Raw genomic sequence first — 24,405 nt, 5'->3', positions numbered from 1 at the left:
GCACTACAAAACAAATTTTATTCTAACACAAGGTAGCAACTGCTGTTTGAGAACATCACTGCTTTAATTCTACCAGGTGGGTCCCACCAAAATCAAATAATAGTGGCTTTATGAGAGAACAATATATGTGCTTCCGTAATGTCACTTTATTTGAATAATGATAACTTTACAAGCACTGTAAAAGATCGTGAAAGTTGATTGTTGTCTTTTTAAGTTAATGGAGTCTGTTTGGTTGATAAATTAACAATATTACATTTTTTAAGACTACACTGGCTGTGATTCATGTGCAGTAACAACAAGTCTCTTGTAATGCATGAACCAATTACAATTTCAAGCAAGCATTACAACTGTATTCCAGTCTTTACAGCTTTTAAAAAAAAAGGTAAATTACTTCCAATTTACTTTTCAGGGAGTTACTGCAAATATATATATGTTGAGGTATATTTTACTGTTGAATTTCCAAATAACCCAGACTAATGTCTTCCAGTGGCCATTAATATTATCAAATAGGCTGAAGTTGCTCTACGTGATATTAGCCAGAAAACACTTAAAGCATGCATATGAAATTCCTTTGCCTACTATTTGAATAGAGACGTTAACCTGTTTATTTTAAATGAGGTAATGTCTCTGTGAAAATAACGCAGAGAGGAATTTCATATGAATTTGTACAGTAATATTGCACAATGAAATGTCACCCCCAAAAGCAGTTTTTACTCTAAATACAATATAAAACAAGAAACGGCCATCTGGCATTCGCTGCATGGTCAGTCTCGGAGTGTTTATTAAACTCTGCACCTCGGGAAATGGAAAATGCCAATTAAATGTGCGAAAAGGATAAGGGACCTGCCCATACCACAACAGCACCTCCTGGTGGCTGTGTCTAGCTGAACTGAATGCAGACCAGACCAGCTTGAGGTATAGTTGAAGGAGGGGAGAAAGAGAGAAGAAAAATAAAAGTGACATTTCAAAGACAGCCTGCTTCATGCTAACTTTTCACACTTATCCATGCGTGAGATAAAAAAGGACAGTAACTGGAAGTAATTTTCTGTTTAAATAGGTTACTTTCTAGCATACGCCTCATTCGTTTCTGTTGAAATAATAGACAGGATAGAGAAAGTTCATCTTCTCCCTGGGCATGATGATAGGCATACAAGTGTACATCCCATGACCTAATCACCTGAAATTAAAAAGTTTCTAGACTAGAAAGGTATAGATTTTTTAAGTATCCTTTAAAGCAGTACAAGATACATTATAAAAACATCACTATTGAAGTTTCAGAATTTTGTGTAACTTGCCTCCAATCTGCCCTCAATCTCAAAATGACAACTCAGTCAATAACTTATTACCATGTACCAGTTACCATAACTCCTGGCTAATTTAAATGAATTACATGATTCACTTTTGATTTGTAACTGATCTTTGACATCCAATATATACCATTTATGGAATGATCTGCAACTGAGTTAATGCCGACAAAAACCATGTTCAGCACCTTTTACAGAGACATTCCAACACTCTACTTGCCAATACTGTGATGTCCTATGGAGCATCATTCAAGTACCAAGTAATATATAACATCTATTTGTGTTATTGTGAATTGTGTCAGGCAAGTGTCAGAGTGATTTCTTTTGGCATCAAGTATATGGTCTCAGAATGCGACTCCTGTAATGGGGGAAAGTACAGCGATGTTAAAGCTGCAGTCTCTCCTTGATGCTTTTCATGGGCCAGTTCTGCAACTTCAATATATTATTGTAAACAATTTTACAACACCAAGTTATAGTCCAGCAATTTTATTTTAAATTCACAAGCTTTCGGAGGCTTCCCCCTTCCTCAGGTGAACGATGTGAAGGGGGAAGCCTCCGAAAGCTTGTGAATTTAAAATAAAATTGCTGGACTATAACTTGGTGTTGTAAAATTGTTTACAATTGTCAACCCCAGTCCATCACCGGCATCTCCACATCATCAATATATTATGCCATGGCTTTGCTTGTTTCCATATGTGTTCATAAACAGTTTTTTTTTTATTAGATTACAATGTCAACCCTTTTTTGACAACCAGTCATTCTCCACAGATACCGCAATCTTTTAGTAAGTATAAAGTTGTATGACTCCAGTAAACGCATTTAACTTCAAACCTGCTCATTAAACTATCGAGTTTCTGAAAACAAAATCAAATCAGCCGGCATTTTCTGGTTTTATTTACTTCTGAAGGTGATGAGATTTAAGCTGATGAGATCTGAACGTATTTTGTTTCAATACTGGTGATTCAGCCCCACTCCCTCATACCAATTGTTCTCTCTGGCGTTGCTGGGGCTTAGTTCCACCAGCTCCAGTCACCCATTGACGCTCCGCTCAAGTTCTAATTATTCACGTGAGTCCAGACAGTGAACGATATCCGACTATTTGACCATGGGGGTATCACAGCTGAGCGCTTTCCTGTCCTCATCTGACATTCGAACATGCACTTCCAGCAGGGCGCACCCTATAACGACCAGGCGTGGGGAACCTGGTTGATTTCCCCTGAAGCCAATTTCATTGCACCAGCTCAGAGCTGCTAACCCAGCATAGACCAGGCATCAAACCTGGGACCTTCCTTAAGTGTATGGCTTAACTGCTGGCTGGATAAACTCGCTGAGCCGTCGGCGAGTACATTTTCATGCTCGCTAAGATGAGAAAGCATGGAAGGCAATCCATATTCACATTCAGTGTCAGCATCAGAATACGCCCAGATCAGGTATGACCATAGGCCAGATGTAGGGTGCTGTGCTCCAACCTCACATCAGCACCTTCCTACCACCCCATGTGTGACATTTCCATTTCCCTCACCAGCCATCCTTCTGGTGGCCAATTTTGGTCTCTGGATCATTTTTCAGCGGGAATGGGAGCGAGACCAAAATCAGGTAGTGCTCGGTCCACACCACCATCCTGCCCGCTGTGATCTTGCAGCAGGCCGGGAACTAGGCGCCGGGGCTCCTGTTGGAAAGAGGCGCCCGCCTTCGTAATGTATGCAAATCTGCGATCGTGTGATGCACAAAGGGCCCTGATGCAATTTTTGCATGAAAATCCGCGACGCGCATGCTGCAAAGGCCCCGCCCACTCCATACCGGCTAAAGGGGCCAAACCGGTCGTCCTTAAAGGGACCGCTGGCAGCCGCTCCAAAACTGCTGCAGGTAAGTGTTTTACGGGTTCCTGTGGAGCCAAGGAGGAGGATGGATGCTCCTCCTGTGCCTCCACAAAAATCTTCCTGCCTGCTTTCGGGCTTTCCACAACCCCTCTCCCCTATCTCCTGGCCCTCCCATTTAAATGACAACTACCGGCTTGGCTCTGCCCCTTCCCCCCTTAATTGGCTGTCAGCGCTCATTTAGCACTGGCAGCTCGCCGATTTTACTCTAATGAGGCCCGACCATCAAACTGGCTTGGTCCTGCAGTGAACGTCATCGTCGCCCGCACGATGAAAGGGTGTCACAGTAAAATCGACCCCATGGTCTCAGTGGCGTTGTCAACTCTGGCTGGACATATTCCTGGAGGTGATGTCACATGACCTCCTGCCTCCAACTACCCCGCCCCCACACTCCCGCCATTGGTCGTCCAACATGTCCATCCTCTCGGTGCCCCGCCTTCCCACAGCCCATTGGAAAGTGAAAAGATTCTTCATTACCCGATTGGATGATTCTTGACTGTCAGTCAAACAGCCCTTTCTCCCATGTCTGATATTTTTTATAAATAATAGCCAAAAGTGTTCAAAGAATTTTTTTTTTTAAAAAACCACAATTTTTTAATGCCCCTCTGATTTTTCTCCTGGGTGTTGCTCCCAGCAGTGTCCTGGAGATTAATCTTCAATTCCTGGAGACTCCAGGACAATCCCTGGAGGGTTGGCAACCCTCTCTCAGTGACACAATTTACGTCAAAATAAGAGAACTTTTTGTGCTGTACATTTGTGCTCGCTGGAAAGCGAGTTGAAAGCAGCCCCAAACTCATTTGAATTTAGTCACTTGAATCGAGTGTCTCTCTCAGACAGTGAGAGGAGACTTTCAACTTGTTAACTCATAGATGAAAGGACAGTGCACTAATCCATTGTCCCATCCACAAATATTTGTTTTAATGTTGGTTGGTTACTCCTGTCCTGGCCAAGTGCAGGAAAGTCCTGTTTTACTATGGGCTTATCTAGTGTATTAAGAGAGATGTGTTCATGTCTCCAACATACAGTTTCTCCCCTCAATCACCTCTCTCTCAGTCATGTGCCCAATAGTAAATTGCACTTGCTTACCTATAGACAAGACAGTCATGCTCATTCGATGGCGAAAAGTGGAATGAATTTCTTGCATGGCTTTCCCTGACAGAGGTTCGTTATTTTAATGAGAATTCCTAAATTTAAAAATAACTAAAAATCGTGCAGTTTTAACTGTTCAAAATATCTGATTTCACTTTTTGAGGTCAAAATGGATTGAGCTGCTTGATAATGGACAGGCAATAGGCTGCCCAGATCAGGCACTTAAAGACAAGCTGTTTGCTATTTGGATGGGCAGAATTTGAAGGGAGGTGTGGTATGCCTTGAATTTAAATGTCTATCTAAAGCAGATCTCATTTAATTCATAAATGGAGATGCAGCATATTCAGAGGTCTGTGTCCAAAATGTAAAACTGTCTTACTTTGAAACACAGAGAAGCATGATTTGTTTGTGAAAATTAAGCTTCTAAACCTCCAGTCTTCATAAACCATAAATCTAATGCACGGTACATGCCAGAAAGTATGTAAACACAGGGCTCCTGTCAATCCCCTATCGAGGTCATAGCCAAGGTGGGGGAAAAGCTGTTTTATAAGCATGATTCACAGCAGTATCAACATGTCACCCGAAGTGACAGTCATCACACTGTTTACACACACACACACACACACACCAATTTTTAGTTTGAAACAAAGTAAGGGAGACATCTCAAAGACAGGAGTTAACAGACACTATGTTTCTGCTTGGAACATGATTGTAAAGCACAACTCACCTTCAATATAAGACACCCTCCCTCCCTCCCACGTTACAGGTTATGCTTGATTGTAGGAATTCACTGCAACAGACATTTCATTGTAACCTCCAAATTTCAGATCCTCATGCCTTGAGTTGTAAAGATGTTGAATTCAGACAGATGTTACATCTGAACGTTGCATCTTGCAGTGAAGGCCCTCACACAAGGATACTAGAGCTTCAATGATTGTGTCTTACAGTACTGTACTTTATTTTTAAAAAAAGGTTTCAAGCCTGCGCGTAGAACTGAAATCTATTACTACCATTTACCTTTCAATACTTTGACCTGTTGCGCTGTTCAAGTTTGTTCTTACACAGCCCTATTCCTCTCACCCCTCAACAAATCCAGTGTCCAGTGCCTCAATGGCACCAAACAGCAGGAATAACAGCTCAAATACCCAGAGATCTACGCCAGGCCTCCTCTTTCTCCCCGTAGCACAAGATACCATAGGGATGTCCCCCCACTCCCCCAACAGTTTTGGTTTTCCTTTTGTTTACAATATTTGTGTTTGGCGTGGAGGGCAAATAATGACTCCCTTCTTCAGTTCCTATCTGCTGGCTTCAGGCTTACACTGCCACAGTTTAAAGGTGTCCATCCAGTACACTGTTAAATTATGACCATGTTTCTACAGAGATGCAATCGGACAGGGCAACAATAATACTTCCTCTAACTTAACCTTTCAGTTGCAGGCATTGGACGGTCAACCAAAAAACAGCAAACGATATGTGCAGCAAACACTTTTTAGAACCTGGACCTCCAAACACCTGTCTGCGTCTAACCCATCAAGGGCTAAGGCAGGTCCTCCAAACACACAACGTCTTAGGGTCCATGAGCATATGTTGAGCAGTTAGCCACTAACTATATTTTACAACTAACTGCAATTTAAGAGAAACTTTAATTTCCATGAGGTACTCACAACTTTGAAGTTTTGGTGTGTGCACTCTGCCCCTCTGTACTTGCAGTCCAGAAGCATATCTCTCATCTCATGCCCAGCTCGATCATAGAACTCCCTCATGTTGAAGGCCGTGGGCTTGAAGTTCTTGAAGTTGGCCTTCTCGATGAGGACATCCAGGACATGCTTCTCGGCCACGTAGGGGTCAGGAATCTCATACCTGTTGTTCAGCAATGCCAAGAGCTCTCCTGCATGGTACAGATCGTTCTTGGTGATCTTGCTGAATCGAAATTCGTTGAGGTTGCAGATGGTGATGGCAGGGAAGGTCAGGTTGGCCGCGCTGATCTCGTCCAGCTTGGTGACATGGGGGTACTCGAAGTAATACTGGATTCTCTGAATGAAGACGTGGACCAGGAAGGACAGGGAGCCGAGGAAAGCCAGGGTCCAGATGATGCGCTTGAAGGACAGGCGCTCGTAGGTGAAGATGTGGCTGATGCCGTGCAGAGTGGAGCTGGTAGCGAAAGCCTGGACGCTGGAAGGTTGCGTGCTCTCCGCATCTTCAGGTTCTACCTTGAGATCCATTGGGCAGAACCTCCGGGAATAAAGAAGGACAAGAGAGAAATAAACACGAGCAGATCCACGGGAGCGAAGGAATCAACAAGGCAAGGTCCGATCAACTGAGGAGAGAGAGAGATACACAGAGAGAGAGAGAGAGAGAACAAGCGGACAGCTCCTCGCAGTCTCACTGCTGTGTGTGTATATATAGGATTCGCTCGAAGCACTCGAGAGGTCCCCTGTTTGAGTGTCTGCTGGTTCAGATGAATGACAGGCTGCTCGCATTCATCAGCAGGGGCTTGCAAAACTCGCTTCCAGATAGGTTCCGACGAGGAAGGAACATAATCATAAAATAATAATCATTTTTTTTTTAAAAAAAGGCCAATTGATTGTAGAAGCCGGAACACAGAGGAAATCGAGATTCAGCTGCTTCGAGGCGGCTCACTGTGCGGTTTGTGTGTGTATGTGTGTGTGAATGACTGGCGTGGCCCTTTATTTGTGCCTGCCCCATGCCCTCCTGTAATACTGGCTGATCATTTCCTACTTGCAACGAGGCATCTTTTAAACGCATCTAATCTAATTTGCAAGTCAAATTTCCTACCTGTTTAATCACACAGGATGCTAATTATATTTGTACCTCCTAATTTTTTTTCCAAAGGAAAATAATTATTCCAGATTGCCTTTTATGTATAAACCCTGCTTTGAATTGGAGGGCGTAGGCACAATTGGTGAATTTTAATTCCAATTATGAATAAAAATCATTGTATAATCTACACTCGGCGCATTTTCGAGTCATGTTGCAAAGCAGAGAGGAAACAGTTCATCAATATCCGACTTGTAATGAAACCATAAACTTGTTTATTTAAAAAAAGACTTGTATTTATATAACACCTTTCAAGACCTCAGGCTGTCCCAAAGGCTTCACAGCCAATGAAGTACTTTTGACGTGTAGTCACTGTTACAATGTAATGCGGCAGCCAATTCATGCACAGCAAGATCCCACAAACAGCAATGTGATAATGACCAGATAATCTGTTGGTTGATGGGTAAATATGGCCAGGACACCGGGGCGAACTCCCCTCTTTGAAATACTGCCATGGGATCTTTTACATCCACATGAGAAGGCAGATAGGGTCTCTGTTTAATGTCTCATCTGAATTATAGCACCTTGGACAGTGCAGCACTCTCTTCATACTGCACTGGGAGTGTCAGCCTAGATTTTGTGCTCAAGTCTCTGGAGAGGGACTTAAACCCAGAACCTTCTGACTTAGAGACGAGAGTGCTACCCACCCACGGGACACGTTTAGAGAACAGGTTTACAATTTTGCTGTACATATGGCACAGAGTAAATCTTCCCCAATGTTATATCACTGTGCATGTGATGCTGCTATTCTGAGGGGAAAATACAGAGGTGTAGTCACTGGAAGGGATGGTCAGTTGAGTACCTGACAAAGGCAGAAACCCATCATTGGGAGTCTCCAATTCAAGTTGCTAAGAAATTTACACCCACTTGTAGGGTTTCTGTTTGGAGCACAACTCTCTCCCCCTAAGGACGCATCCCATTTACCCAACTCCAGAGAGCTTAGATGGAGATTAGCAGAGCTGAGGCTCAGGGATACTGCTGGAGTTTAACCTGCTAAAACTGCACAGCTCAGCAGAGCTGCTTCCAGCTGCCTGTCCAGCATGACCACCCTACCCATTGGCGCAGGGTTGTCTGGAGCAGAGTGGGAAGAAGCGTAGGTCCCAGTGACGGGACTACACCTCCAAGGTTCTAATAGCGAGCTAGGCTGTCTGGTCAATCGCCAACGGACCGGCCTGGTTCATGTATCAGACAACCAAATGTGACCCAGAAGCTTGACTTGTTTCCGAGCTTTCATCACCTGGTGTGCCATCTTGTAGCTGCCTCTACCTCAAAGAGACCCTGCTTACCTCTCCCCCAAGCAGGAATGGGCTATGTCCTCATCTCCCCCTTTACTTCCAAATCTTGGAATTATCCCTGAAGTCTTCCCTCTTCCCCCAACTCTTCAGACATAGTTGCATCCTGCCAAAATGTTATCAATAATATCCTTGTATCTCTATCATTCCTGCACTGCATTTACATTACAAATGGTGCATCCAAAAATAATACAACAAAGAAACCCAATATAAGCAACAAAGTCATGAGAATGTTATATCTTGTCAGATACATGAGTTGTTTAAATGTGATATACTGGGACTGTGTGGTGCTCCAATCATACAATGAGTAAATAATGTTTGTTTTTTTTTAAGTTTTTGAATATTTGTTTAAATAAAGAAAATTGAAAGACTCTCATTATATTAAAGCGTGTCATCAACAGGAATGTGGCTGATGTGCAAGAATTCTTAAAAACAGGAAATTTGGCAGAACAAACCTGTCTTTTTGAGAGATCAAGCCTAACATTTCACCATATCCTTCAATCCATTCTCTCTCCAGAAACACATTCGTCTCTTCACCCCATTCACACCGGCTGCTTCAATGTCCTTCTCTTTGGGCGAAAAAGTTCTTCCGAACTTACTCCTCATTTTTCATGTGGTGATTGTGCGAGTTTGTGGGTATTGAGAGTCGCAGGTGGGAGTGATTATTCTTTTAGGATTTTTGTTTAAATTTTCGGCATTTTTGAGTGTTCTGTTGGTGTCCTTTTTAAAGATAAAGTTTTCTTTTCCCTATAAACAGAGAAGAGATCTCCCCATTGTCCTGGCTAATATTTATCCCTCAACCAGCATCACTAAAACAGATCTAGTCATTATCACGTTGCTGTTTGTGGGACCTTGATGTGCGCAAATTAGTTGCCGCGTTTCCTACACGTCAAAAGTACTTCGGGATGTCCTGAGGTCATGAAAGACGCCATATAAATGCAAGTCTTTTTTCTTTTTATACCAAGCCATATAACAGACCACACAGTGGGTGCAAATAGTCACATGGGGAAATGATATCACACTGGTGGTGTTATCAAACTGCTGGAGCTCGCACCCATTGTGTACAGACAGTGTACATTATACACAAGTAAAAACAATTGCTGGGGATCTAAAAGCAATAACTCCACTTTGAGGTTCAGACGACATTCAGAATATTCAGAAGCAACTAAAGCTGTGCTCTTGTGACTTCTGATCTCATTTGAACCCTTTGACGGAATTAGAGTCTGATTCTAGATGTGAATTCGCTTGCTGATCAATCCAACACAGACTTTTTGGGAATCGAAGTTTTTTTAAAATCCAGATAAAACTTTGCTCGTCAACATTTGGATGTGAAACGGAAAATGAGAAAGCCATAGTTTTATTTTTAGAATTCTTACCTTTGTTCCATGTTCAAGCTGACAGGACAGCCGCTGTATACCGAATTTGATTGCGCTTTGTCGGCAGTCAGCCCTGATTCAGGATACCCTCGCAAGATGCTTCAGCATGTGACAGGCTGTCAACCAATCATCTGCTTCAGGGTGTTGTCAGCAACAACAGAGTGCTCCTTGCAATTTGCTCGCTTTGTGCAGTCAGAGCCTGGGCAGTGTCTTGAGAACGTCAAAGTACTGAAGAAAACAAAAGCACAACAATGGGGGGAAATGGGACTGGAATAATAATAATGGGTTTGGTCTGTGTCACATCAGGAAGCTGCAAATTGTGCACATGAATTAGGGGACTGTGTGGTACCTGAGTTCCCACCTCTTGAACCTGGTTTTGAATGCAGCCCAGACTGATGAGATGAAAGTCTCCTCTTGCTGTTGATTGTAGATGCAATGAATTTGGCATTTTACTTCATGATTGGCGCGGGCCCACAGCACAGCACTACCCCAAACTGACTAGCTCGTCAAAACAAACCACAAGCATGGCTGGTGTGGGAAATGCAAAACGTCACTGCATTTGGAGGGGGGGGGAATGCTGTTATGAGGTTGGAGTCAAAGTTTACTATTGAGATCGAGTAGAAGGGCCTTATACTGCATTTATTTGTGTTATGTCTGACCTGAGAGAGCTTAGTGCTAACACTGGGTGCCTGAAAAGGGAAAGTGTCCCTTTCTCCAGTAATAATATCCTTCTCCTTGATGAGCACAAAAAGTCCACTTATTCTCTTTTTCTAAGCATAGTACGCCTAGTTTTAAGTAATGTTATGGGCCCCCAATAAGCAAAAAGGTTTTGTTTTGGAAGCTGTGGTGATATTTTGCATTGGTACTTCAAGTTCAGCCATGGAATGGTGGGTGTCAGATTCAGGTTAGCTAATACCCACACAGCAGCTCCGTGAACACTGCTACATCGTGGGGGGAGGGGGAGCGTCAAGTGGGATCCAGGGACTTCCCCACAGGAAAGGGAAGAGAAAAGGCCACTTCATCCATCAAGGCATCTTCTTTCATGTGCCCCTATCACGGACTCTGCCCCATCCATTTAGTCTCCTGTCGGAATGTTCCACACAAATCCTTCCTGATTCTGAAAGATAGTCAAGCAAAACTCTTGTTTCTCTTCAAGTGGGTAGTCTTGAAGTCAGCTAAGTTATTAGAACAACCAGGAACGGTCTTTCCTTGAAAATTCAGTTCAAATCCTAACAAGATGGCCATTATAAATATTCTTACTTCCGCTTTAATAGTAAGGTCAAGACTGTTCTGCTACAGGTGTGAGTTGAAAAGCTTTTTCAGGCTTTCTCTGGTTCAACTCACACCTTCACTATTCGAAAGAGCGGGGGAATGGGACTAACTGGATTGCCCTTACAAAGAGCTGGCACGAGGCTCGATGGGCCGAATGGCCTCCTTCTGTGCTGCAACGATTCTATTCTGTAGCAGAAAACAAAGTGTTAAAGCTGCATTCTCAAAATGGAGATTATACCACGATAACCAGGTTTTTGTCTTTTTAATAAGTATTCATACTTAAAGTGAGGTGCGATATCTTGGGAGAATGGAGTATTTTCTCCTCTGCATTTACTGACAGCTTCGAATGTTCCCGCATCAGATATGATGCCGGTCACGGACAATGTACGACTTTTCCTTCATTGCTGTAACAATGAGACTCAGTCCCATCCTCAGCAGCGTGCTGCCTATTGCACCAGTATGAATTTTATATTCCACACACTATTATTATTATTATCTCTCCCAATGAGATTGCTAAATTAGTGGCAATTGAGCTGATTTGGAAGGCCAACTTTGTGCCGTGTATTCACATCTTCAGGGAAATGGATTCAAATTGCCCCAATTCAGTTTCATTTAGGACCTTTTATCAGCCATCAGAGAGAGAAGGCTTTGATCTCTCTTGGCTAGATTCAAATCCAGGTCTCAGAGATGAAAGAGCAATGTTCTTGCCAACTGCATCACCCAATCTCCTTAATAACATTCCCTATTAAACGTAATTTCCATACTCTTCTAGGCATTAGGTGGCAAAAATAAATATAATGTTTCCCAATTGCTTAGGAGGATAAAGGGTAAAATTGTGAATTTTGCATTTTACATTGTAGCAGCGATGCCCATCATTGCAATTTTAGGCTTTTATGGAACCCTTTTCTCTCTCTCTTTTTCAATAGTTTCAGTGAAGTTCCAGAGAGGACCTTGTCCCTTATGATTTAGATGATGTCCCTTTTTGGTAACTTGCCTTCTGAGTTCCGTAACCCAAGGATTCTCAATTACCCAACTTACAATAATCTATTTACTGGATAAAATGTCTCGCAGCACTACACTCACTTTGGATTGGCAGATGTCAGAGACCAGGTTTTACAGACGACAACGCAGATTGTACTTGTAGTATTTGCTGATGTGCTTCATATCTATATCTTATTTACAATCTGTAAGCATAAATTGCAGTGAAAGGTTCATAATGGGTCAATTACCCTTCATAAGAACTTTGTATGAAAGAATCTAAGGGGTAACTTTGAGTCTGCTGCCGGCTGGGAGCATCACCCACAGGAAGCAGATACCAGAAATTTGGGTGCACACTGCCCCCAGTTTTCCAACAATTATGTGCGCAGAATGATCACAGGCTAAATTGGTATGCTTTGCACCCGTTTTACGCTCAAAAAATGGGCGCAACGCATATCAATTTCTACCCCGTCATATTGAAATGTCTCCCTCAAGCATGGAACTAAAAGTAAGCCCTCTCAGCTGAGGTCCAGGGTCCAGTGCCTGCCGAATACAAATGGGAACAAATTGAAATGACTTGAATTGGATAAAGATTTATAAATTGGATAGCCAGGTGGTGATGGATAGAATTGTAGAGCCTGGTCTTCAGTTGCTTCCAAGCCTTTATTCAGAGATTCCCCTTACACACTGAGCACCCCCTGGATAAGCTCCTTCCTATAAAAAGGATACAAGAGAGTCCCCAATTGATACCCACCACCTGAATACAATTAACACTTATCACATGGATACAATTAACAGAAGAAAAGACTTGCATTTATATAGCATCTCATCGCATCTCATCACATCTCCAAGAAACATCCCAAAGCACTTCCCACAAATTGAGTTTGAAGTTTATTCACTAACTTCACATCAGCAAAAACAGTGTCCAATTTGCACAAAGCAAGATCCCACAAGCAGCTATAAGATGAATGACCAGTTCATCTGTTTTGGATGGTGTTGATTGAGGGAGGAATGTTGGCCAGGACACCAGGAGAACTCCCTGCTTATCTGCAAATAGTTCTATGGGATTATTAACATCCATCAACACAGGCAGACAGGGCCTTAGTTTTAACATCTGATCAGAAAGATAGCAATGCATTCCTTTTAAAAGCAAACTATCGAACAAAATTCAGAATAACTTCACTTCCCCCTTTTTTAATATTGTTCTTTAAGCATTATTTAGTGATGATATCATTAAGGGACACTGACTTGGAGGAGACACTGAACTGACAATACAAAGGAGCTGCATTAATTTTAGTGGAGATACAGTCCATTAACCCAGGGTGTTTTAGTGAACTTGTCATTTTAATTGTGTCATTAATTCAGCCCCCTCATGTTGCTGGTTTCAGTAATTTCTGCAAGTCAGTTCCAAATGATCTCATTACCAATCACTGTTTAAACAATATTCTAAACAGTCAACAGAAAGACAGGAAAAACAGAATGTTCAACTTAAATCATCGCTTCTTTTTACAAGAGAGCAATGCTCGTGAGACTCCCTATTAAATAGATCTGTTCATCTTGCCTTTGAAAAAGCTTGAGTTTACTCTTTATCAAGAGGTGGGGGCTTAGTAGTGATGAATACACTAACTATTTGAAAGGTCTCATGTTTTGTAGGTTCATAAAGTCCTGATCACATTTGAAGTCTAATTGGCTCCATGGGAAAGACGTGCACTGTTCATTATTGGGAAGTGAAATCTTAAACATAAGTATAAGGACTATGGTCATAATTTTGCTTCAGATAGGAAACAGAGGACATTTTCTCCCTTTAGTGTTTCAAAAGTCTGAGGTCCCCAGGCAGCCAAGGATTTGATTGCACCATGAACAAGAGAGCCAGGATGAAAATGTAAGCAAATGAAATAGAATACAAAAGCCATCATTCCTGGCTGTGCACATCCAGCTCAAGGTCTGATGAACATGTGAGGAAGAATAGGAGAATAGCCATTAATTTATCAGTTGTTGGTAACAGTGCTGACTGTCAATTTTCTTGTTATTGTCCTCCTCTCCCCTCCTGAAGGTATCAATTCTTGCTCTGCTCCAGTTATACAGCTGCCAGTTTCCCTTCAGTACCTCAGCCAAATGACCACTTTTCAATTGCAAGACGAGATTTTCCAATCGGTGTTATTTTAATACCGGAGGTAACCCATTTATTTGAAATATTTTTGCATCCCCCCCACTCCCTTTGTACCACCATTGGCAGCCATGGTTTTAGCTGCCTTGGTCCCATTCTCCTCCTTAAAACCAAAGCCTTTGGTCACCCCTCCCAACATCTCCTTATTTGGCTCATTGTCGCATCTTTGTGAAGTGCCTTGAGATGTTTTTTCTACATTAAATGCATGTCTCTGTAACCTCCTCCAGCCCGACAAGCCTCCAAGATCTCTGCGTTCCTCCAATTCTGGCCTCTTGCGCATCCCCAATTTTCATCGCTCCACCATTGGCGGCCGTGCCTTCAGCTGCCTAGGCGCTAAGTTCTGGAATTCCCTCCCTAAACCTCTCCACCTCTCCCCTCCTTTAAGACGCTCCTTAAAACCTACGTCGTTAACCAAGCTTTTGGTCACCTGTCCTAATATCTCCTTATGTGGCTCGGTGTCAAATTTTGTTAGGTCACACTCCTGTGAAGAGTCTTGGGACGTTTTACTACATTAAAGCCGCTATATAAATGCAAGTTGTTGTTGATATAAAAGGAAGTCATTGTTGTTGTTAAAATAACAACCAATCGGAAGCTCTGGGCTTCTGTCGGCAGGGTATTCAACCATGGAGTTCATCACAATCAAGCCTAATCCTGTCTTGCCAGATGCTCACATCCCAGTCGAAGTCACTAGGTAGCAATCTGGAGCGTTGATTTTGTCTTCCCCAGCCCAAGGGGTGCTGAGGCCCAATTGTAAACAGATGAGATCAGCAAACTCAGCACAGACTGGTGACAGGACCTGTGACACTGGTCTGTATGGCTTAATGCCACACCCACAAAACCATTAGGGGAGCTGCAAACTGTCACCTTTATTAGGAAATGCATCAATTAGGCTGCTTTGTATGCAGGAGTGGCTCTTAATTATCGCCGGGAATTCTCCTGATCGTCCGTCATAATGGGAAACGTGTTGCTGTTTACATGTGGGGATTGTCACCTCGCTTGGTAGATTATTCCAAATACTTAGTGCTCTTGGAATATTAATTTATTGGAATTTCCCACAGGCCTGATCATTCAAAACACCCGTGGCCAACTTACTGAATGCCCAAGAACACAATTTAAAGTGACATTTGCAGCATTTTGTTCAACATTTTATGCCACAGACCAGTTCTTTATCCGAAGAGTGCTAAGTATTTGGAATAATCTACCAAGCAAAGGTAATAGAGTCAAAACAATGGGGTTATTTAAAATACAATTAGATGTCGTGATGGGAGAGTTAATGTACCAGAGGGATCAGCCTCGATGGATTCACAGAATCACAACCATTACAGCACAGAAGGGGGCCAGTTAGCCTATTACACCTGTGTGGGTTCTGGCTCTTCAACCAGACCGATCTAATCCCATTTCCCTTTTATATTCTTCCTTTTCAGATACTTACCCAATTGCCTCTTAAATGATGTTACAGTCCTTGCCTCAATAGCCACTTGTGGTAAAGCATTCTCCCTTTGAATAACCCTCTGTGAGAAATCTCTTCCAGCATCTCCCTTTGTTCTTCTTGTGACAATACTCAGCCTCTGCCCGTTTGTGGGATGAGAAGCCTCTTCTCATCCGACTTTTCCACTGTTCACGACACTATTTCTTTGTAAATGCTTGTTTCAAAATGGTACAAACACAGTTGCATTTGCTTTTAAACGTTCTCTGGGGGTATCATTTAGGCTGAGAGAAAAAAATATTTTCGTTTAACAGCTAGATATATTTTTTCAATGCACTAATATCCATAATTGTACTAACAAACATATTAAAATTGCTTTTTCATAAATATAATTGAATCAAATACTTATGGAGCATTTTAATGACTGAAGAAGCAATTTGTTTCCAAATTGTTGGCCAAATTGAGGCCAATGTTCAGTTACCATCTCAGGGAGGTATAGGGATTGTAGTGATTTATACACAAATCCAGGTCAGTTCTTCTGCAGTATGTACTATACAGGTTATTCTAGTGTCAGCTGTAGCTCTGTGGTAGCACTCCTGACTCTGAGTCAGAAGGTTGTAGGTTCAAGTCCCACTCTAGAGACTTAGCACATAATCCAGGCTGACACTCCCAGTGCGGTACTGAGGGAGTGCTGCACTATCGGAGGTGCCATCTTTTGGATGAGACATTAAACCGAGGCCCCGTCTGCTCTCTTGGGTGGATGTAAAAGATCCCATGACACTATTTTGAAGAGCAGGAGAGTTCTCCCCGGTGTCCTGGCCAATATTTATCCCTCAACCATCACTAAAAAACAAATTGGGGTGAAATTGGTCTTTGTTGGTAACGTAAAATGGCCGAGGGTGAATTGGCAGCTCGATTTTCAGTCCAGGAGATCACTCAAGGCATCAGGGAGAAGTTCTGAGGAAAGTTGTTGCTTCTGCAGTGGAAACAGTGGCTGTTCAACCTGCTCTCAGGCAGACCATTAGCCCAACTGAGCCCATGTCCAAAACTGGTGGGCTTCAAGGGGCAGTTCAGATATCGCTGCTTCTCAAAGCAGTGACAATACGCCTGCATGAGTCCAGCTGCCTCCAAAGCCAACACAGGAGGGAACTTCTGGTCTGGGCATTGGGCGCACAAGCGACAGCTCCTTCAGGGACATCAGCTTCACTGAGGCGAGTGCCACCTCAGTCCTAATGGTGGAAAGAGGCTGCAAGTCATGTTCCAACAGCTGGTATATCTCCATCACTGTGAGGAAAACATGGCCTTCTCTGACCATGCCTATAGGAAAAATCCAGATAGGACTTCGGTAGTCTGTAGACCCTGTGCTGTGGGTATCTGCAGGTCGGGTATTGTCTGCATGTATGCTGCCGGAATCGCCTTCCCTCCGTCCTTTCCTTCTCCATGGCGTCACCGTTCTCCTCCTCAAAGCACAGGAACAATGGAATCCCCAGAGGGAAACCCATGATTTCAGTATCGAGAGCTCCCTTTGAATTTTCAGCAAGTTTCACAAAAGTTCCTTTAAATCCTCGGGAACGGCCGCTTCCAAGTAGTGGAAATGACCGCCACCTAAAGCAGGGTTACAGAATCGCTCGGCTGTGTGACCTTTCACCTTCCCAATCCTGTCCCACCTGTGGGCCTCCTTTACAGTGGCAGTGATTTTAAGAGGTGGTAACTAAGCGGAAACGTCGGGAAATCTTGGGGGAGGGGGGGTGGGGGAGCAATTGGCCTCTCACTTCATTTAAATCACATCTGGATGACGGGAGGGATTCACAGCGGCCATTTTTAGGGGTAGAGTTTTCGCATTTTCACCAGGCCGCTTCGACACTACTCAAAAACAGGTGGTTTTCTTCAGGAAAATCTAGGTGTTTGTGTTTGTTCAAAAGCGACTTGATTGCTCCCCTCAAGCTTACAGTTCGAAAACTAGTTTGAAGTAAAATCTCAACCCTATCGAGATCATGGGTTCGCTTTTTTTTTTACTGCAGCTGGTTTGAACGTCCTGAATTTCCACTGGGCCAGCTCAAGCTGTCCAGCAGTGCAGTGTGGCCACAGGGAAATCATCAGGGACCCAGATACACCAAGTCCCAGCTTGGTTAGCAAGTTTCAGACTGTCCCAAACATGACCCCGATGGCAGAGAGGCCTGGGCTGAGGCCGGGAATTTCCTCAGCTTCAGCCTCTCCAATGCCCAGTGAGCTGAATGCTAGGATGAACCCAAGTCATTGGGGCGACGGAGGTGGGGCCTACCTGGGGGTCCAGGTCTGGATCGGGGCCTGGTCGCCCCATCGGAAAGCTGGCAGATTGTGGCATATAAAAAGGGGGTAATTCCAGCAGCGTTGACAGGCTGGCTAGTGGAGCTTTTCCTGTCTCACCCATCTCCTGCAGGTGCCCAAGAAGTGCCCATAGTGGTGCGGGCGCCCACCACTGCCATGTTAATGAGGTGAACCCGCCCCCCCACCATGACACTGAGTACTGATGACACTGGAGGAGCTGGCCGGGTGGAATTACTGATGCCAGCAGTGTGAGGATTCAGAATGTTCGCTCATCCTGTGACCTATAGATTCTGATTATGTGACAAGAATCTCAGACAAGAAGCTGCATATTATAAATAAAAATCACAAAAAACTTCGACTATTTGATGTCCAGACCCTTCCTTAACAACGTGTGTTTGTTAAATTTACAGTAATCTTGTTTCATGATAAAAAAAATCAATGCGTGTTCCTTTATAAAAACTACATTAAGAGTAATTTACTGTGTTGTACTAATTAAGCAAGAATGTTGTGTAACTGGAAGCCTATTAGAGTGAATCTTGTTAGAAATAACATTTTGATGCAAATGATGAGTAACTGAACCGCTGATAGTATTTGTTTCAAAGAAATTTTTTGCCATTTTGCTTTCCTTCCATGTAACATCACACATCCTCCTCCTGCTGGGAGTGTGGGGGAAGTGTCAGTCACGGCCTTCTCAGGGAACGCTTTCAAATAGAAGTTCCACCAGGGACCAGCAAGTGGAAGCATTCAAAGAAAATGCATTCTTTTTGGCCCTCCTCAGCCATCCAAGACAGATTATCTTACCTTCAACGTGACGATCAATAAATGTCCCAGCTGGAAAGAACTGATAGACAGATGGGGAACAGGAGTTTGAATTACAATAGCCCTGGGCCTTGAACTTGAATCTTACTGGTTGGAAGTTAAATCCTCAGGTTAGGTTACCAGGCTATCCACAGATCAATGTGATTAAATAAAGATTCAGAAACCTGGCACTAGCTCGAAGGTCAGGACACTGGTGCCTCCAGTTGTAGAGTTGACCACTGAGAGACTGACCCCTCCACTTCCCTCCCACATCTGTATCAAATATTCCTCAATCTCACACACAGCACTGTATAATCTTAATCTCACACACAGTACTGTATAATCCTCAGTCTCACACACAGCACTGTATGTGAGATTAGGCATTATACAGAACTATAGAATCCTCAATCTCAAACAGTACTGTATAATCCTCAATCTCATACACAGTATGGTATAATGCAGAATCATTCATGTACTGTACACTCCTGAATTTCACACTCCGTACTGTATACTCCTGAATTTTACATATACAGTACTGTACACTCCTGAATTTCACACTCCGTACTGTATACTCCTGAATTTTACATATACAGTACTGTACACGCCTGAATTTCACTCAGTACTGTATACTCAATCTCTCACACACAATATTGTATACTCCTCAATCTCACATGCAAGTACTGTATACTCCTGAACTTCTCACACACACCACTATATATTCCTGAATTTCATATGCACACAGTACTGTAGACTGTTGAATTTTACACACAGTACTCTATACGCCTGAATTTCACAGACACAATAATGCATACTCCTGAATTTTGCATGTACAGCACTGTATACTCCTGAATTTTACACACACCATATTGTACACTCCTGAATTTCACAGACACTACTGTATATTCCTGAATTTCACGCACAGTACTGCATACTCCTACATGTACTCCTCTATCACAGACATATCCATACAAACTCCACTCTAGATACACATTCACCTCAAAGAAGGATATAATTCTAATGCACCAGACACTCTCTCCTGTTCTCTTGTGTTATACATGATATTTAAATACAACATTCTTATCATGCATGAAATGATCACCAGTTTTTAATGATCAGCACTACAAAATAAAGTGAATCTGCAGTCAGCTTTCACCGCAGGAACAGTCGGAGATTTGAGTAGTTAATGACGTTTGTACAAGAGATGTTTTTGTTCAGCATTTTATTTGTATCAAGATGGAAATGAATGCTTTATTGGGCTGTGGTCATCCTTTGGAAAATAGGTTATAGTTAATCGGGTTTAGAACAACAAGTGATCTGAGCTGAACTCTTCTTGTTATGCTTACTAAAGGACCCTGCTGTACTCAGTCACACACTGTACACACTCAGCAGTATTAATGGTTTCCCATGTTGTCCTCATCCAAGAAACCCGGCTCTAAGATCCATTAGATCAGGTAAGACCTGCATTCTCTCCACATGGCTGCTCCAAGCAAGGCTGATCCTGGACGTTTAGAGCTGAACTTGGGCTGTTTTGCATGAATCCATTAGTGCATTTCGAATTACTGAAGCCACTTCAAGAAGCAGCCATCTTGTAGTACATTAAGTTCCCAGTTGTGTGGAGCCTGCCTCATTAATATGTGCAGTTTCAAGTTCACTCTACAGGGGGCAAAGATTTTTCAGCATGCTATATGTGGTGAAATTGCAAAACACATTCTTTATAAATGGGTTAAAGGAACTCTCTCCACCGCCCCCCACCTAGCTATCCAGATTTGAATAGCTTCTGTGACTTGCCTTGGGAGATTTTACTATGTTAAAGGTGCTATATAAATGCAAGTTATTGGTGATATTGATGGAGTATGCTTACAATCTATTTTCAAATACTTTTATCAATTTCTTTGTTCCTGGTAGTCTAGAACAGGAAATTCAGACAAACTGTGGAGTATAGGTAAAAAATATGTTCACCCAATTTTTCTCTCCTTGTAGCACTCTCGCCTCTGAGTCAGAAGATTGTGGGTTCAAGTCCCACTCCAGAGACTTGAGCAATCCAGGCTGATACTTCAGTGCAGTATTGAGGGAGTGCTGCACTGTCAGAGGTGCCATCTTTCGGATGAGACATTAAACCGAGTCCCCGTCTGCCCTCTCAGGTGGACGTAAAAGATCCCATGGCACTATTTTGAAGAAGAACAGGGGAGTTCTCCCAGTTGCCCTGGCCAATATTTATCCCTCAACCAACACCTAAAAACAGATTATCTGGTCATTATCACATTGCTGTTTGTGGAATCTTGCTGTGCGCAAATTAACTGCCGCGTTTCCTACCTTACAACAGTGACGACACTGCAAAAGTACTTCATTGGGTGTGAAGCGCTTTGGGACGTCCTGAGGTCACGAAAGGCGCTATAGAAATGCAAGTCTTTCATTTCTTCGATTTTTTTCTCTCATTTGCCAAGGCCCAGTTCCATGGGGATCAACAGGACCTCTGGTGCTTCAGTCAATAGTCGCTCATTATGTGTGAGCTTAACCGTATCGGTAGGCAGTTCCACTATGGGAGCAACCGAGCCATGCCCAATCCTAGTCTCACCTACGACCCACACTTTCCAGCAGGGGTCACTGGCTACCAATCAAGAATAGAAAAACCTGCTATTTCTTGCCCTCTTTAGCCCAGGAACAGGGAGGCAAATTATAATGCTCCAGCTGCCACTCTGGATAGATTAAACGTGAGACTGCCTTGTTCTATACCAGAGTTTACTTGCCCACTTTGCCACTGAGGGATCAAAATCACTGCCATTTTGACTTACATACTCCAGCCTTTAGATTGAATACTTGGCTTTAAGGACCCAGCCTTCCAACTTTCCGGTGCTGAAACAGGACCAGAAAAGTGAATTACCCTGAACATTCATCCCTATTAATCTTTCCTCATCCTAACTCAACAACCTTTGCAAAAATATATTGAAACGCTGCCAAAAGAAAAAGAAACTGTCAACAGCTAACATGTACCACTGATGACATCCTTTTATTTTCCCATCATTCCATATTAAACAACGATACAAAATATTGTCACAAAGCTTTAGGGCTTAAAAAGATGTCTTTCATGTCAGAATGTATGTATTATTAACAAATAAAAGACTGGAGGAACATACTGATGGCTACAGAGGCAGGAATATGAAACTGTGGGACCGAATGCACTTCAAGAAATGAGGACAATTGATTGTAGTCAGACTGACAACTCTTTCCCCTCTTCTGTAGCTGACTGTAGGATTGTACCTGCACGTGATTTACTAATTTGTCTCTTCAAAAAGGTATTTGTTGTTTCATCTCATGAAATCCTTCCTTGCCTCCTTGCTCACATCTGGTTAACAGGGCAGGTAGGCCACTGGTGCCCAGTCCAGAGTTGCTTTTATATTGCCGGCTGGCACCTTGGGAGAGGAACCTATGAGCACAGCTGTCTCCCACCTTTGTGCCTTTATCGTGCAGCCTGCCATGGCTGCAAGGCGGGCTCCAGGATTCAGTGCGCGCACAGGCCGGCTGTGACAGTTCGACCTGTGTGCAGGCATGAAGCACTGGCACCTGGGCGCCAGCAAGTGGCATCGTGGCACCACAATAGGGGGCTGCCACCTGTATACGCGATGATGTCATTACCCCGCGCTGCACTGGGGTTGTCGGAGCAGCACGTTTATTGGCCCCAGGAAGAAAATGGGGTTCCTGGGGCGCCAATCTTAAACAAATCCGATGCCAATAGTTCATTCTTGTCACCACGCTGTGCGAGACCAGCCCGCAGCACAAGAACAACATAAAAGCAGCTCATGGCCAGCTGTTAGGAGGTCCATGCGAGTCCTCCAGGGTGACAAAGAAAGACAGACTTGCTTTTCTATAGCACCTTTCACAACCTCAGGATGTCCCAAGGCGCTTTACAGCCAATGAGGTACTTTTGAAGTGTAGTCACTGTTGTAATGTAGGAAATGCAGCAGCCAATCTGCGCACAGCAAGATCCCACAAACAGCAATGGGATAAATGACCAGATAATTTTTTTTTTTAATGATGTTGGTTGAGGGATAAATATTGGCCAGGACACCGGGGAGAACTCCCCTGCTCTCCTTCGAAATGGTGCCAAGGGATCTTTTACGTCCACCAGAGAGGGTAAATGGACCGTTGCTCCTGCTGTTTCTTCCCTTCCCTGGCTGTGGAAAAGCTCATGATTTCTCCTGGCCATCTCCCACTGCTAAAATGGGTAATTCATTGCATGAGGAATCACAGGCAGGCAGTGCTACAACCTGTGGCACAGTGTGTTGGAGCTGCTGTAGCATAAAGCCATTTGATCTGTCGGCAACCCCCCTCAACTAAAAGCTCATTCATGTGCCTCCTTTTCCCTCCTGCTTAACTTTGCCCCCCTTAAAACTGATTTATCAATCAATATTTTAGCATTGAATCTTTCAGGCAGACACCCAGTTTCTCCTGCTGTGCATGCACAATGTTGCAAGCAACATAAGGCAGGCTACTAATGACAAAACATCATAAACCACCGAATTGTGACACAGTACCACAGATACCATCGTGTCCCAACCTCTCCCAGTTATGTTTTATAGCCTCTTAAACAGCCGCCCGCATCCACCCCGACAACTCCACCCCAGAAAATAATAGGATTCTAATTAAAAAGGATTGTCAATGAGGAAGGTTGGAACATTTATATTTAGTGCCTGTCAGAGATCCCAGTGCGGGGAGGGTTTCTGCAAATTGAAACAAGAAATGGTCGGGACAGACCCTGCTAATTTCAGCATCCCATTGAAAATCAGAGGAAGGCTTTTTAAAAAAAAAGGTATAATTAGTTGATTGGGTTCTATGACTGAGTGGCTGTATTGATGTTGCATTGCAGGCAAAAATCCCAGCCTGCTTTCAGGCAATCTAATTGAATAAATTAATTCAAATTAACACTTATCTCGATCCTTGGATCAGACATCTGCAGAGCTGGAGCTATTACTGGAGGGGAGAAAGTCCTGTTTGAGACCAAATGTCATTTTGTGCTTTTTTAGATTAAAAATCTACAGTTCTGAAATATAATTGTGCTTAAAATTCACCAGAATGCATCATTTTCTTGTGTTAAAATTTTAAAATTTCCTAGGGGAGGCCTAGGACCTCTCTCTTCGCCCCCCGCCCCAACCCCCCCAGAAATGCACCACCAATTTTGTGCCTTCACCAACTGGATCTCCCCATCAGTCTTTCATGTCCTGATGTGAAGGAGAGTTACCTACGGTTTAAGGTACACAGCTGGTGAAACCACTTGCTTTCACACACAGGCTTATAATCAGCTTTTTTTGAAGCCGGTCAGCCTGAACGTGGCCTTTGTCTACGAGTAAATCCCACTCCCCTCCTCCAGTCGACTCGGAGGCACAAGCGTAGAGTTACAGAACGTTATCTGTGGATGTAATGTACTTGACACGAGATGAAACAAAGCCTTGTTGTTAAGATGCATTATTGAACTCAATAGGTACCACAAGTGTGCTTTTTGGACAGCCTCCGGACTTACTATCTGAACAGTACTTTAAAGATCCCCCTGGATCCCAGTGGGCCTGAAGCTATTGGATTTTGTTTCCCCATCCCCCACAAACTCAACAGTCTGAACCATCCTGTTCACCATCATAAACTTAAATAACAGTTTCAACAAAATGCCTTCTGGCTGATGTTAACCTTAT

The 24,405-nt window shown here is 43.2% G+C and overlaps 1 protein-coding gene across 1 annotated transcript in view; it reads right to left on the bottom strand.

Moving 5' to 3' along the window:
- Positions 1–6,915, bottom strand: part of asic1b (acid-sensing (proton-gated) ion channel 1b) — a 626,564-nt gene extending 619,649 nt beyond the window's left edge. Inside the window, exon 1 of the mRNA XM_067976674.1 lies at positions 5,935–6,915. Within this exon, the coding sequence (XP_067832775.1) occupies positions 5,935–6,492 (558 nt within the window). The 5' untranslated portion in view covers positions 6,493–6,915. The remainder of the gene's footprint in view (positions 1–5,934) is intronic.
- Positions 6,916–24,405: the final 17,490 nt, after the last annotated feature.

This window comes from Heptranchias perlo, chromosome X (genome assembly GCF_035084215.1).
Source record: "Heptranchias perlo isolate sHepPer1 chromosome X, sHepPer1.hap1, whole genome shotgun sequence".
Lineage (NCBI taxonomy): Eukaryota > Metazoa > Chordata > Chondrichthyes > Hexanchiformes > Hexanchidae > Heptranchias > Heptranchias perlo.
This window is presented reverse-complemented; position numbering and strand designations above follow the sequence as displayed.